This window comes from Odocoileus virginianus, chromosome 23 (genome assembly GCF_023699985.2).
Source record: "Odocoileus virginianus isolate 20LAN1187 ecotype Illinois chromosome 23, Ovbor_1.2, whole genome shotgun sequence".
Taxonomy (NCBI): Eukaryota; Metazoa; Chordata; class Mammalia; order Artiodactyla; family Cervidae; genus Odocoileus; species Odocoileus virginianus.
This window is the reverse complement of record NC_069696.1, coordinates 46,479,555-46,493,767: the sequence shown is the minus strand read 5'-3', so window position 1 is coordinate 46,493,767 and position 14,213 is coordinate 46,479,555. Positions and strand designations below refer to the sequence as shown.

The window sequence follows — 14,213 nt, the reverse complement described above, 5'->3', positions numbered from 1 at the left end:
GATGACAGGCTCGGACCTCCGCATTCAGAGAGAGGCTTGCAGTTTTCCATGGTGTGGTTGTGTTCATGTTGGCAGGGCCTGAGGTCAGCAGTAGGCAGGACCAGAGGAGGATGGGCAGAGCAGTGGGAGGCCAGAGCTTTTTCTTGGGAGTTTCACAAGGCACAAAAATTCCGGATCATGTCTCTGCCTCGGCCCCTTCAGGATATCCTGTCATTGAGCCAGGACATGTATACAGTTGAGAGTGGCCGATTTCACCACGTCCCCTAGATTGGCCATTTTTCCTGTCTAAAGGCAGCTCTCGCGTATCATCTGTTGCAATCCAGGAAAAGGAGAGGAAAAGATTTAAAAGCAAACACTGAAATGAGAAAGAATTCACTGGGCGTTCATCAAACTAAATTTAAGTAGCCACACAGTCCTGACAGGTGCCTGACGCGGAGAAGAAGCGAATATTTCCTCACCATGCTACAGAGTATAATACTTTTCTTTCTTGGATTGGTGGTACAAAATCTCTGCTCCCTATCTGAAACTGCAGAACAGGTAAGATGAAACTTATGTTTTTTAAAAGTTTGTTTCCCTTCACGATTGTGTTTAAAACCTTTTGCTTTCCTGCGTGGTCATGAACAAAGCGTACTCTCTGGGCTTCACAAAATAGAAAGCTCATGGAGAATAGGATGCTAACAAGGATCCATCTGTCTGAAGGGGCACTAACCCAGCTGATTTTATTCTGAAATGCAATCGCTGGGATCTCTGATTTTAGCCCTAAGTTTCCTCTCTCCATTGTGGATTTTGCTATCTTTTCTGTTTGTTTTAATGAATCCCTCCCCATTGCATCATCCTGAATGTTGAAAATAACAATGACTGTAAAGAGATGAGTAGAGAGGAGCTCTGGGGAATTCCAGGTCAGGTCATAAATGCCTGAGAAACACAAGGTCACCAAGATGCCAGGAATGCATCCATCTACCTACCATGAGCTGTAGTCAAAGGACCCAGGGTAGTAGAGTCAATGGCCTGGTGAAGGACACCAGCTCGCCTGCCTGTCCAGCAGATTCACCTGAGTTGTCCTCACAGAGCAGGCTCAGGACCAGCTCTGCAGCAAGTCTAGGCTAGATGAGGGCATGTGAGGGACCCCGCTGGCAGTCCAGAAGTTAGCACTCTACTGCAGGGGCCGTTGGTTTGATCGCTGGTCAGGAAACTTAAGATAACACAAGCTGTGCAGCCAAAAAAAAATAGGAGTGTATGTGAGGGATGATCTAAGTGATTTATTTAAAATGCATTTCACAAGTTAGGATTTCTGCTTTATGAATGATAAGACATTAACATGACTCTGCATCTGTGCCAGGCAATTTTTTTACATATATGTGTGTGTGTGTAATATGTATGTAATATGTGTGTGTGTGTGTATATATATATATATATATATACAGTCTTTTTTCATATTCTCTTCCATGATGGTTTATCACAGGATATTGAGTATATCCTGTGCCATGCAATAAGACATTGTAGTTATATATATATATATATATATAGTCTTTTTTCATATTCTCTTCCATGATGGTTTATCACAGGATATTGAGTATATCCTGTGCCATGCAATAAGACATTGTAGTTTACCCATTCTCTGTGTACTAGTTTACATCTGCTGATCCCAAACTCCCAATACTCCCCTCCCATATCCTCCCATTCCCTTAGCAACTACGATTCTGTTCTCTGTGTCTGTGAGTCTGTTTTGTGACAGGCAACTTTTATTCTATCTTATTGAAGTGTAACTGATTTACCATGTTGTGTTAATTTCTTCTGTACAGCACAATGGCTCAGCTCTACATATCCATTTTTTCATATGTTTTCATTGTGGTTTGTCATGGGATGCTGTGTGGTCCATTGTGCTGTACAGTAGGACCTTGCTGCTCACCACCCGACAGGTAATAGTTTGCCCCGCTAACCCCAGACCCTCATTGTTCCTCCCTGGGCCAGGCAAACTTGATCAATTCCAGTTTTACTCCAGTTGACTATACTCTAATGATGTTTTTCACTAAAATGTTGGAAGATGGCATATGGATCAAGTGCTCCAGCTCTGAGGTTAGATAGGGGCAAGATTGAACTGGGGCTTTCTTGTTAAATCTGGATTGAACGAACAGCTATTTGAGGACAAGTGACTGGGCTTCTGTAGTGGTTCAGATGCTAAAGAATCTGCTTGCAATGCAGGAGACCCGGGTTCAATCCCTGGGTCAGGAAGATCCCCTGAAGAAGGGCATGGCAACCAACTCCAGTTTTCTTGCCTGGAGAATTTCATGGACAGAGGAACCTGGTGGACTACAGTCCATGAGGTTGCAAAGAGATCCGACTGAGTGACTAATACTTTCTCTCCTTTTTCACTCTCTATGCTCCGTGGCTTGCTAACTGTTGAACCCTGAATGTGTTCCTTAGTCCCTCTGAGCTTCAGTTTCTCCCTTGACATTGCTCCACAAACAACAGTAGCTGAGTTTACTCTTCAGATGGGACGATTTGAGAGAGATAATGAGCCTTTCCACTTGAAAAGAATCATTTGAAGGTTAAGGGACTTCTTGAAAAGACAGTATTAATTCTGGCTAGCTAAGATAGAAAAGACAAAGTAATGTCACCCCATATACTTATCTAAATGGTAAACCCTAATGTAAAGAAAATCCTGTTTAAAAAATGTAGATGTGCCCTAACCAGTAAAGGGAAAGAATTCAAGCAATATCCAAGAGTGGCTTTTATTAGTCCTCAAAGACCATTCTAGTGCTATTTTGGTTCATAGTGATCACCTAATGAAACCTGCCAGTAAAAACAGATGTTTGTTTTCTATATGCCACTGTAGTGTGTAGGGAAGAGCAATGGGTGATCAAGGAATCAAAATCACTGACAGTGTGACCTTGGCCGAGTCACTGAACCTCCCACACCTCAGTTTTCTCCCTGCTAAAGTAAGGATAATGATACCTCCTCTACTTACCTGTACGGTGGTCAAGATCAAATAAGATGATGCCTTTGGAAGCTTGCATGACCATAAATTTCCCTGTAAATGTCAGCTTTCTTCTTATGAAGCCCTCACATATTTCAGTGACTTTAGAAGTAGCTCTGATGTTCCCACCACCCCTAACTTAGTGCCAGCCCCAAGGGATTACAAAGAAATAGGAGAATGTGGTCCTCTCCTGCAAGGGTCTTTCTGATGGAGAGACCACAAAACATCCTTCACTGACCAGCCGTAGGGAGAGGAGGCGTTGAGAGAAGAAAGATGAGTGTGGTTTTGTGGACGTGGTGACACAGGGTGTTAAAGGAGACAAGGTTTGGGTCACCAAGGGAAGAGGAAAGAATACTCTGACCAGTAGAGGCAACAGGCCAAACGCAGAGGTCAGAACAGAGAAGCAGCAGGACTTCTTGATGGTCCAGTTGTTAAGGCTGTGTTTGTGTGCAGGTGTGCCCGCTCGGTCATGTCTGACTCTTTGCGACCCCATGGACTGTAGCCTGCCAGGCTTCTCTATCCATGGAATTTTCCAGGCAAGATCACTGGAGTGGGTGCCATTTCCTCCTCCAGGGGATCTTCCTGATCTAGGGATTGAACCCGGGTCTCCTGTATTGCCGGGTATATTCTTTACCACTGAACTGTGCTACCTGGGAAGCTGCCAATGCAGGAGGCATGGGTTCGACCCTGATCAGAGAACTAATATCATTGAATGCTGTATGATGTGGCACCCCCCACCCCAAAAAAAAAAACAGAGAAGCATCACAGGAACTGACATTTATGGCCTGTGACATTCCAGGTACTGGGCCAGGTGATTTGCACCTGTTATACCACTCAGAGGTCTCAATAACCTGCAGAGTGGTTATCAATATCCCCCCTTTACAGATGATGGCAAAGAATAAGGAATTCATTTGAGAGTGTATATTTAGCAAGATACAGAGCTTGATTCCAATCTTATGTCTTTTGAGTCCCAAGTTCAATCTTTTTTCATTGTACAAAAGTGCTGCTTAAGCTTGATGGGAAGATGAAGGAAAGAGGGGGAAATCCATGGAAGATCAGCACCAGAATCATGGATGAGGGACCCTGAAGACAAGGCCAACGTGTGTCTGCATCGTTCACTTTAGCAGTGAACTCTCTGCCACTTGCTGTTGCCAAATAACTATTTATGGTGTGTCTGTGTGATTTCCCACAAGTCATTCATTCAATCAACAAATCATCACTAAACTCTACTGTGTGCTAAACACTGGTCCACATGTTCAGAGTATAGCAGAAGAAAAGATAGAAAAAGATCGCCACCCTCATGGAGCCCACATCCTAGCTGGATTGTAATGAGATTGTAAACATCTTTGGAGCAGGAACTGTACGCCTCATTTAGCACCTACACCACATTATTCCTATCCAAATCGATGCTGAAAGGATATTCTTGAGACCTGTTGATTGATGAACAATTGACCTTGAAGAACCGCTTCCAATTTCCCATTTGAAAAGTGTACCCTGCAGTATACTTTCAGTTTCCCATTTGAATATATATAAATAGTGACATTGCCCTATTTTGCCAGACTCCAGACTTGAGATCCGTGATGGCAAAGGCATGGTACCAGTAGCAGCTTCCCATGGCAGACACTGATCCCAATTGATCCCAACACTCTTTTCAGATATGATGGAAAGACTGGCCAGTCATCACCAATCAACCTCATTGCCATCCATGACCTTTCGGTCACATGAAGCTAATGGAGATTGGCCAATCCAGGCTCTGCTAGTGGGATTTGATTTTTTTTCTTTTTTATGTTTTCACAGGGAAAAAGATGTGATAAGAAGTCTCTCCTTACAATTAGAACTGAGTGCCAGTCCTGCTCAGTCAACCTTGGAATGAAGTGCCCAGATGGTTTCACCAAGATGACCAACGGTATTGCGGGGATCCGAGATTGCAGGTACTCATCATGAGATGATGTATACGTGTGCAGGAGTCTTGGAAATTAAGGGATTGTGAATCCAAATAGAAACTTCCTGACTTAAAACTACAAAGCATTTCCATGATTTTTTCTTGTTATAAGGTTACATTGAGCCCAAACTTCAGCAAGTCACAACTATGACCGTGAGTCTAAAAATTATATAACGATTCATATTTTCATACAAAATTGACTACATTGCGTTGCACAGAAATATTCTCCTCTCATCTTGCCCTTCTTTATTTTGAAAATCTGGGATTTGTTTCCTCTGGAAAAAGTTCTAGTCAGAGCATGTTAAAAGCCTTGGGTCTTCCTTTGAAACTAATACAACATTGTAAAGCAACTGTACTCCAATTAAAATTAATTTTTAAAAATACAATTTAAAAAGGCTTTGGGTCTGATAGTCATCTTACTAACCAGCTCTGCACCCTGATACTATAGAACTCAGAGAAGGGAGACAGATTTGTTGCATTTTAGGTGAGTGTTTCATTCTTGAAGACCTCTTTTTGACCTCAAAACTCTCATAATTCAAGTTTAATCCTTACAAAGGATGATGAGCATTTCTGCCCACCAGCTCATGAATGCAGCCAGGCAGCTCAAATGCAAACACAAGTTTTAATTTACTCAGTCTCCTAATTTAAAATCAGACTACTCAATGAGTTTGCTTTTAATTCAGGGGTGAGGGACTGGAAATTTTTCATATAAAATGAAACAATTAACTCTGTTATATTACACTATTTTAAATTCACGTTTGCTTAATTCAGCTGTGCATCATTACATGCTAAGTCACTTCAGTCATGTCCAACTCTTTGTGAGCCCATGGACTGTAGCCCACCAGGCTCCTCTGTCTATGCAACTCTCCAGGCAAGAATAATGGACTGGGTTGTCATGCCCTTCTTCAGGGATCTTTGCAACCCAGCAATCAAATGCAAATCTCTTAAGTCTTTTACATTGGCAGGCGGGCTCTTTACCACTAATGCCACCTGGGAAGCTCTAATGCAGTTAACTGTACTATATTCTAAAATCCCAAGTCATCATTTTTAATAGAAGTTTCCCAGCATTAACTGGCCTGGTATTAGCAAGGATATGCAGCAGTTGACCATTCAGTTACTAAAGTGGGCACACATTTGCAACCAGATTCTCTGAGAAAGTACATCAGAAAGATCTGGGGCTCAAAGTTAAAATTATAGGGGGACTTAAAATACTCTTTATACTGTACTCTTCACGACCAAAGTGGGCACTTGGTTATGTGTTCCCTGCCCCCCACCCCCACCCCGCTGCTTCTTCCCTTCCCACAAGCACAAAGAATATGATTATTGCACTCATGCTGTCTGTTTTAGAACTGGGGACTTTGACATGTCACTCATTCACGCTGAAACAAAACCAAGGCTGGTTTTTTAATATAAAATTTTAGTTGAAATATAGCTGATCTACAGTGTTAATTTCATGCAGACAGCAAAGTGATTCAGTTATATACATGTATTCTTTTTCTTTATAGTTTATGACAAGATACTGAATACAGTTCCCTGTGCTATGCAGTAGGTCCTTGTTGTTTATCTCTTTTATATATAATAGTGTGTATCTGTTAATCCCTCCTAATTTACCCCCCAACTTCCCCCTTTGGTGACCATAAGTTTGTTTTCTATGCCATGCCTGGTTCTTGAGGGGACATTTCATTTTCTTTTGGGCTCCCCCTTTCCCCTTCTTTGTGAAGAAATGTCCATGCCAGTATGTTCAGCCTTCCAAAGAAATAATCAACTCTATCTCCAGCTCGAGTGCCCACAAAGCCAGTAGCTCTGTAGTTAATCAGCAGCGTTTCAGGGACTGGTTTAGGGATACAACCTTGAACTCAGCATCACACTATTCATGGCCCAGTGAAGAGAAATGACAGTCATGGAAGAATGCTCTAGATACCCTGCAGTCATGTCCTGGAATAAGCCATCCATGCAAAGATCTCTGTAAATAGACAAGTGTTTAACCTCCATAGAATATCTGTTCCTCAGCTGGTACAAAAACTGTTCTAAGGAGCTCATGATTCTCTCTCAAGGAAACCATGGCAGATATTGCTCCCTACCTTAGAACATCTCTCACAGAAGTTTTCCATCTATAGCATCTGCAAAAAATTTACAATCCTAAGTGGTCAGTTTATTTTAAAACCACAGATCCTGTGCATCACATAACACTTGAACTTTCCCTTCTTTCACTGGCTGCTAGGACATGCAGAGACAAGTCTGAAGTCTACATCTAGCATGTGCCTAGGACCTAACATTATTTCTTTCATCTACTAACTTTATTTCTAACATTTTAGATATTTCACCTTTATTTCATCCTTCCCTGATTTTTTTCATCCATCTCTTACATCAAAGATGAATTATGATTAAGCTTTATTTTATCTAGGAAGCAAAATGTGTTTAATCTACATAATTTAAACTATAGGCAAGTGTAAAGACCTGAATAAGAACCTAAGGCAGTCTCACTGCCCAGAGTTCACTGAGCTGCTGTAATGATGGGTGAACATCCACTTTTTCCCTTCAAGGTACACCTTTGAGGTCAGAGCGTACTCGCTGTCTCTGCCCGGATGCCGCCATATCTGTAGCAAGGATTATCTCCAGCCTCAGTGCTGTCCAGGCCACTGGGGCCCAGACTGCATGGGTAAGTGGCCCGACACGTTTCCTTGACATTTGCTTCTGAGTGTCTCATTGCACAGGAAATCAAGAGGAAGGAAGCCTGATAAAAGAGAATGTTAGCATCTTTTTCTGGAAAGTTCCTTTTCCGTCCATACGTGGAAAACCTTTTCAGCCCTGTCAGCTTTTATGTCAATATCTGCTTTTCTCTCTTTAGGGATCTCTCTTTAAGACAATTCCTTTACAAGTCAGAATAGGGGGCAACTGAAATGATATTCATTTTTAAAAAAGAGTTTACTAGCCATAGAAATGGAGAAGGAAATGACAACCCACTCCAGTGTTCTTGCCTGGAGAATCCCAGGGACAGGGGAGCCTGGTGGGCTGCTGTCCATAGGGTCGCACAGAGTCGGACATGAATGAAGTGACTTAGCATGCATGCATGCATTGGAGAAGGACATGGCAACCCACTCCAGTGTTCTTGCCTGGAGAATCCCAGGGACAGGGGAGCCTGGTGGGCTGCTGTCTATGGGGTCGCACAGAGTCAGACACGACTAAAGCAACCTAGCAGCAGCAGCGGCCATAGAAAGGGAGTACGAATGCTGGACTATTTATGATCTCAATGCAGTTTTCTGTAAGAAGACATTTGATTATAGTATCTCAAAGATTGTAGTTATTGTTTAGCAACCAAAATAATCATTAACTCTTCTAAAAACTTGTCTTAGGATGCAGTAGCAAACTCTGTAATGACCAGGTTCCATTGTAAGAAAAACCACTGGCCAAACCTGACTCAGTGGTATAGTTTGAACTCCTGTGGTCAAATGTAACATTTCTCAGCTGAAACTGAACTTTTATCTTTTTTTTTTCTTGACTTTTATTTTTGAACTTTTATCTCGATTAAAGATGTTGACACTCAAGCAGTAACTAAGTCCCTGATAACAATATGCTAATTACATAGGGTCCCTTTTGGAGATGGAAGGGTAGTAAAAATCAGACATTTTTATTCATGAATTTACCATTTGTTTTCCATCTTCTAAGATGTAATGAAAACATCTTAAGGATCTGCTTAAAGGGAGAGATTAGTTCTCTTTTGCTTTGTGTTTTCTCATTAAAATAACATGAGCAAATTGTACATAGCTTGTAAAATTTAGAGAGGTATAAAGAGGAAAAAGTAGTGACTTGTATTCTATCACACATAGAAAACTATAAATACTTTGACTTATTTCCTTGTTCCTTTTTTCCCCATATTGCTTGTAAATAGTTGAGCCCATGTTATATGCATAACATTGCCTGTTTTTTTAACTAGTGATTAAATGAACAATAATTTCAATTTACTCAATACTGCCAACTTTACGTACTAGAGAAGTAGTTGGCCTGTATAATCTGATTTAATTCTTAAAACAAATCTTTAAGTTTTCTTAAGTCTTTAAGTCCCATCCTGCCTATGAGAAATACAATTTAAAGATTATCTCTTGCTTGTCTCTTTGGGGTCAGTAAACAAAACACACTCAAGTTCAGGGTTGCCTGTCACCACAGTCTGCTCTCTCTCCACTCTGTCCCACTGCCTGCAGCAGAATTTGTCTTAAAAAAAACAAAAAAGGAGTTCCCAGTGTGTCTCTAATTTTTTTTTCTACAAGTATTTTTTATTTGTTCCCATGGTTTTACTAATTGTAATTGTTGTACAATATTATATAAGTTACAGGTATACAATACAATGATTACAATTTTTTAAAGTTTACACCCCACTTATAAAATACTGTCTATATTGCCTGTGTTGTACAGCATATCCTTGTAGCTTATTTCCTAGCAGATAGTTTGTACCTCTTAATCTCCTACCTCAATATTTGCCTCTCTCCCTTCCTTCTCTCCCATAGGTAACCACTAGTTCATTCTCTATATCTATTCTCTATATCTCTATATAAGGTTGCTTATACTAACTAGTCGTTATATTTTTAGACCCCATATATAAGCAACATCATACAATATTTGTCATTCTCTGATTTATTTCACTTAGCATAATACTGTCCAAGTTCATCCGTGTTGTTGCAAATGGCAAAATTTCATTCTCTTTTTACGACTGAGTCATATTCCATTATGTATACCACATCTTCTTTATCCATTCATCGGTTGATGGAATCTTGGGTTGCTTTAATATCTTATCTTGGCAATTGTAAATAATGCTGATATGAATATTGGGGTGCATATCTCTTTTCAAATATATACTCAGGAATGTATACTCAGGAAAGTACTTAGCAGAGTCTGTAACACAAAGAAAGCTTTGTGTAAACATTTTATGAATGAATGAATGAATGAGAGAATCAGGGTCAAACAGACCTCTGATCATGAAAGGGAGATAAAATGACTCTCTTTCTCTGAACTCCTTTTAAACAGCAAGTCACTCATAAAACAGCCAACAGGATTAAAATCTCTGGTGGGTTTCATGCATCACACTGGCTATACCAAAATTGTGGCGATACTTGCACCTACAATCGAAGGAGTCACAGATTTCCTTGAATGTTCAGGCCTTTCCTTGTGATAGGTCTAAAGGCCAGAGAAGCAAAATGTGGAAACCAAGGCCAGAACATTTTTCTGCTGTTCTCTCGTTGAGGCAGAAGGACCCTCCCATTTATCTTCATCTTCCAAACATACCAAACATCTCAAAAGATTTCCTTCCTTTGGCTCAGGAAAGAGATAAATGCTCTATTTGGCTGTGTATTTCACCTCTCCCATTTTGCAGTGATGACAAGTGAGATCTTGATTATTGCTTTACATTGCTGAAAGCATAAGGCCATTTCAGAGCCACTGACATATGTCCATCCTTCTTTTTGAGGAAGTACAAGCCCTGGAACAGGCTTCTTTCCAAGGCAAGGGCAGAATCCACTTCCTTCTCAATGCCGTTGACAAAGACATTCACAGTCAACACCTCTGGGTTACTTTTAAAATTACCTTCATATTGCCTTATTCAAAATTAGACAATTTGATGATCAACTCTGAAAACAGAAAACACAGAGAAGCACAAAGAAAAAACTGACTCATCTTCTAAAATTAGGAATAAGGCAGGAATTCTCCCCTGGGGGAAAAAAATGTGTCATCCTGATGTCAGGAAGATGTTTCTACTCAGGTGTACCTTGCTTCTCCCTCATTAAAACTTGTACAGCCTTATCAAAACTGTGTATGAGAGTCTCTTCTCATAAGCACAAAAACATTTTTAACCTTGAACCTTAATCACATTTGAACAACCAATTTTCTATTTCAGAGGAAATGGATGTTTCAATTTGAACATCCCAGTTCTTTTTTATCCTACTGTGAACTTTAGCAGATTTGTGCAAAATCTCAAGAGCTTCAGAAAAACAATGTGGGTGTAGGGTTACAGAGAAACTCAATTGTTTCAATCTGATTATTTCACATAGAAATGGCCTTGATGTTTTGTGAAGTCAATGTCATCAAATTAGGCACATTTATTTTTTTGCATCGTGTCACTGCATCTTCAGACTTCTTATCCTTTCCTCTTGTATGTTTCCTGCCATTCACTGCCTGGGTTGCAAATAATGGACTACGTGAAAACACTCTGTGAGACATGTCCTTGTTGGCTTTGAGTGACAAATTCACACTTAGTTCACACGAGGAAGCTAGTTTCATATCAGTTTCCCAGGCAGACAATTCCAGCTAGAGTTGTCAATGGAATATTCGCCATTTTTACAAACCAGGATATAGTCTCTGTCTAGCACTGTGCAGCAGACTTTGAAACAAAGACAGTGTCACAAGTGGCCACCTCTGGAGTTCCTTGGGAGATAAAGTTACAGGGAGGTCCCTGGCCTCTTGCTGGCCAGGAAGTTTGTTATCTGCCTTTGAAAGAACAGAACGTATGATGATTTGCTGACAGCTTGTCTGGGTAAGCCTCCTGCGTGAGCAAAGTCACGATGTGAGACCCTCAGAGCAGTGGTGACCAAAGGGAAATGTGATAATGACCAAAAATAGCTTTATCAGCTGCCTGAGCCCTCCCCCAGGTTTCAGAAACATGCCTTGAGAACAAATTCTAGAAGAGCTTGTTCAAGGGTGGATGCTGAGAATGTCAATTCTCACCAACTTTTTTTCCTAATGAGGGCCTGTTGTTCTTGGTTCAGTTGCTCAGTCGTGTCCAACTCTTTGCAACCCCGTGGATTGCAGCACGCCTGGCTGCCCTGTCCTTCACCATCTCTGGAACTTGCTCAAACTCAGGTCCATTGAGTCAGTGATGCCATCCAACCATCTCATCCTCTGTCGTCCCCTTTTTCCTCCTGCCTTCGATCTATCCCAGCATCATTTAGGATTGCCTGGTTTGATCTCCAGTCAATCTCCTTGCAGTCCAAGGGACTCTCAAGAGTCTTCTCCAACACCACAGAAGGGGCCTGAGGTGATAGAAAATGATTTGAGAAGCAAAAAAGAAATGTACACTTTTAAATTTTTGGTTTTAAAACCTAACAAGGTGTTTTCACAAATTGCTAAAACATTCGACATAAGATGACAAATGACGATTCTCCATACTCTCACACTCCTGCTAGCTTTTTCCCAGAGTTCCTTCCAGGGTTGGCCAACTTACAGAATTCAGGCATTTCTTGAGCCTTGCCATATGCTGCTCATGGTCTCCTACATGATAAGCCCAGTCTCTACGCACAAGGAGCTCACAGATTGAGGGGTAGGGATGCAAAAACAGATGGGAGAAAACAGACACATCTGAGAGGCCAGGTGAAAACCCTGGGACTTTGAGGCATTTTGCAGCTTGCCCAAGGAGAGCCAGCTAGTAACTGCAGAACAGAACGGGAAACAAGGGCCGTCTTCTGCAGAGCCCCAGCGACATCCCGTTCCTGTCTCCTTACCCAAATACTTGGTTGTCTTGCCAAGTCCACTGCTGGGAAAGCAGCCTGTCCCCCATGAGCCTGCTCCTGGCAAACTTGCTTTCCCTGTTAGCTGGGAGCCTGTCACCTGCCTGGAGCTGATTCCCTGACACCCGAGTACCCCCTGGTTCCAATCTGGCACTAAGAGGCAAAGGTTATAAGCACTGAAGTTAAATTGCCTTTGCCACATTCTCCTTCTGCGACCTTGCTAGTTACTTACCCTCCCTGCCCAGTTGCCAGATTTATCAAATAACACTAGGGGATACCCAGTTAAGTCAATTGCAGATAAACAACAAATAGGCATACAGTGTTTGGGACATGCTTATTCTAAAAAATTTTCATTGTTTATCTGCAGTTGAAATTTAACTGGCATCCTATGTTTTATGTGGTAAATTAATCCTCTGGTCTCAGTTTTCTCTTCCTTAAAACGGAAATGGTAGTGGTAACATGCGTGGGTGCTAAGTTGCTTCAGTCGTGTCCGACTCTTTGTGGCCCTATGGACTTCAGCCCACCAGGCTTCTCTGTCCATGAGATTTCCCAGGCAAGATTACTGGAATGGGTTGCCATTCCCTTCTCCAGGGGATCTTCCAGTCCAGGGATTGAACTCTCATGTCTCCTGCATTGGCAGGCTGGTTCTTTACCACTAGCGCCACCTAGGAAGCCCTGGTGGTATTATGCCCGCCGCCAAAGGCGGTGCTGAGGACTAAGGGAGCTGGTACATATAAAGTACCTAGGATGTGCCTGGCGGATAGTAGGCATTCAGAATATGCTACTTACCAATTCTGTTTCTGTGGTTCTCAGATCACTGGCTGGCCTCTTTAGTTCAGGAGGCGTGTCTTGGTTTAGTTTTATATTCTAAGCTACTGAGCTTGTGTACTCTGGCCTGGTGTTACGGACTCAAAATCTGGAGTCGGGCCTGATTGCAATGGCAACTCCAGCACTTACCAGACCTGTGATCTTGGGCAAGTTACTTACCTCTCTGAGCCTCAGTTTTGTTATCTGTAACCTGGAAAGGAAGATAAGTATGAGAGCTTCCTGTAGAGTTGTTATGCAAATGAGACCACATATGCAAACTGCTTAGCAATAATACGTATTCAACAAGTTCTCTCCATCTATTGTTGAACTGATAACTACTCCCCACTTAGGACATTTCTGTACATCTCATTTTTTATATTGCTTGTGATCCCTTGTGTTTATTATTTTTCTTCCCACCAGTGTCTGCCTTTCTGTGGACCCCATGGGTCACCCTGATGCCTCAGGTCAAAGCAAAGTCTTGCCCTTCAGAAATGTGGGGACAGTAGTGGGTTGGTCTGCTGAAGTTGCCATAACAGAATACCATAACAACAGACATTTATTTCTCATAGTTCTAGGGGCTGGGAAGTCCAAGTTCACCATGCCAGCAGTGTTTGGTTCCCAGGGAGGGCCTTCTTTCTGGCCTGCAGATGGCTGCCTTCTCTCTGTGGCCTCACATGGCAGAGAGAGCTCTGATCCCTCTTCTGTTATAAGGGCTCTAGACTCATCTTGGGGTCCCAACCCTCATGATCTCATTCAAACTTAATGATGTCCCAAAGGCCTGCCCTCCTAGTCAGGGTATTAGAATATGAGTTGGGGAGCACAGATATCCAGTCCATAACAGTAAGCATTCACTTTACCCTTTATCCTGCTGGGTCACAAGTCACCAGCCAGAAAGAGGAACACGCTGCAGAGAAAGCCTCACATCCCCTGCAGAATATGTGATGCTTAGGCTCAGGAAGACTCCCGGAGACAGCCAATTCCAGCCGGCAGTCGCCCC

At 42.0% G+C, this 14,213-nt stretch overlaps 1 protein-coding gene across 1 annotated transcript in view; it reads left to right on the top strand.

The window, feature by feature from the left end:
- Nucleotides 1–240: 240 nt before the first annotated feature.
- STAB2 (stabilin 2) overlaps nt 241–14,213 on the top strand; it is a 164,778-nt gene continuing 150,805 nt past the window's right edge. Inside the window, exons 1-3 of the mRNA XM_070454036.1 lie at nt 241–537; nt 4,775–4,908; nt 7,463–7,578. Coding sequence (XP_070310137.1) covers nt 460–537; nt 4,775–4,908; nt 7,463–7,578 — 328 coding nt within the window. The 5' untranslated portion in view covers nt 241–459. The remainder of the gene's footprint in view (nt 538–4,774; nt 4,909–7,462; nt 7,579–14,213) is intronic.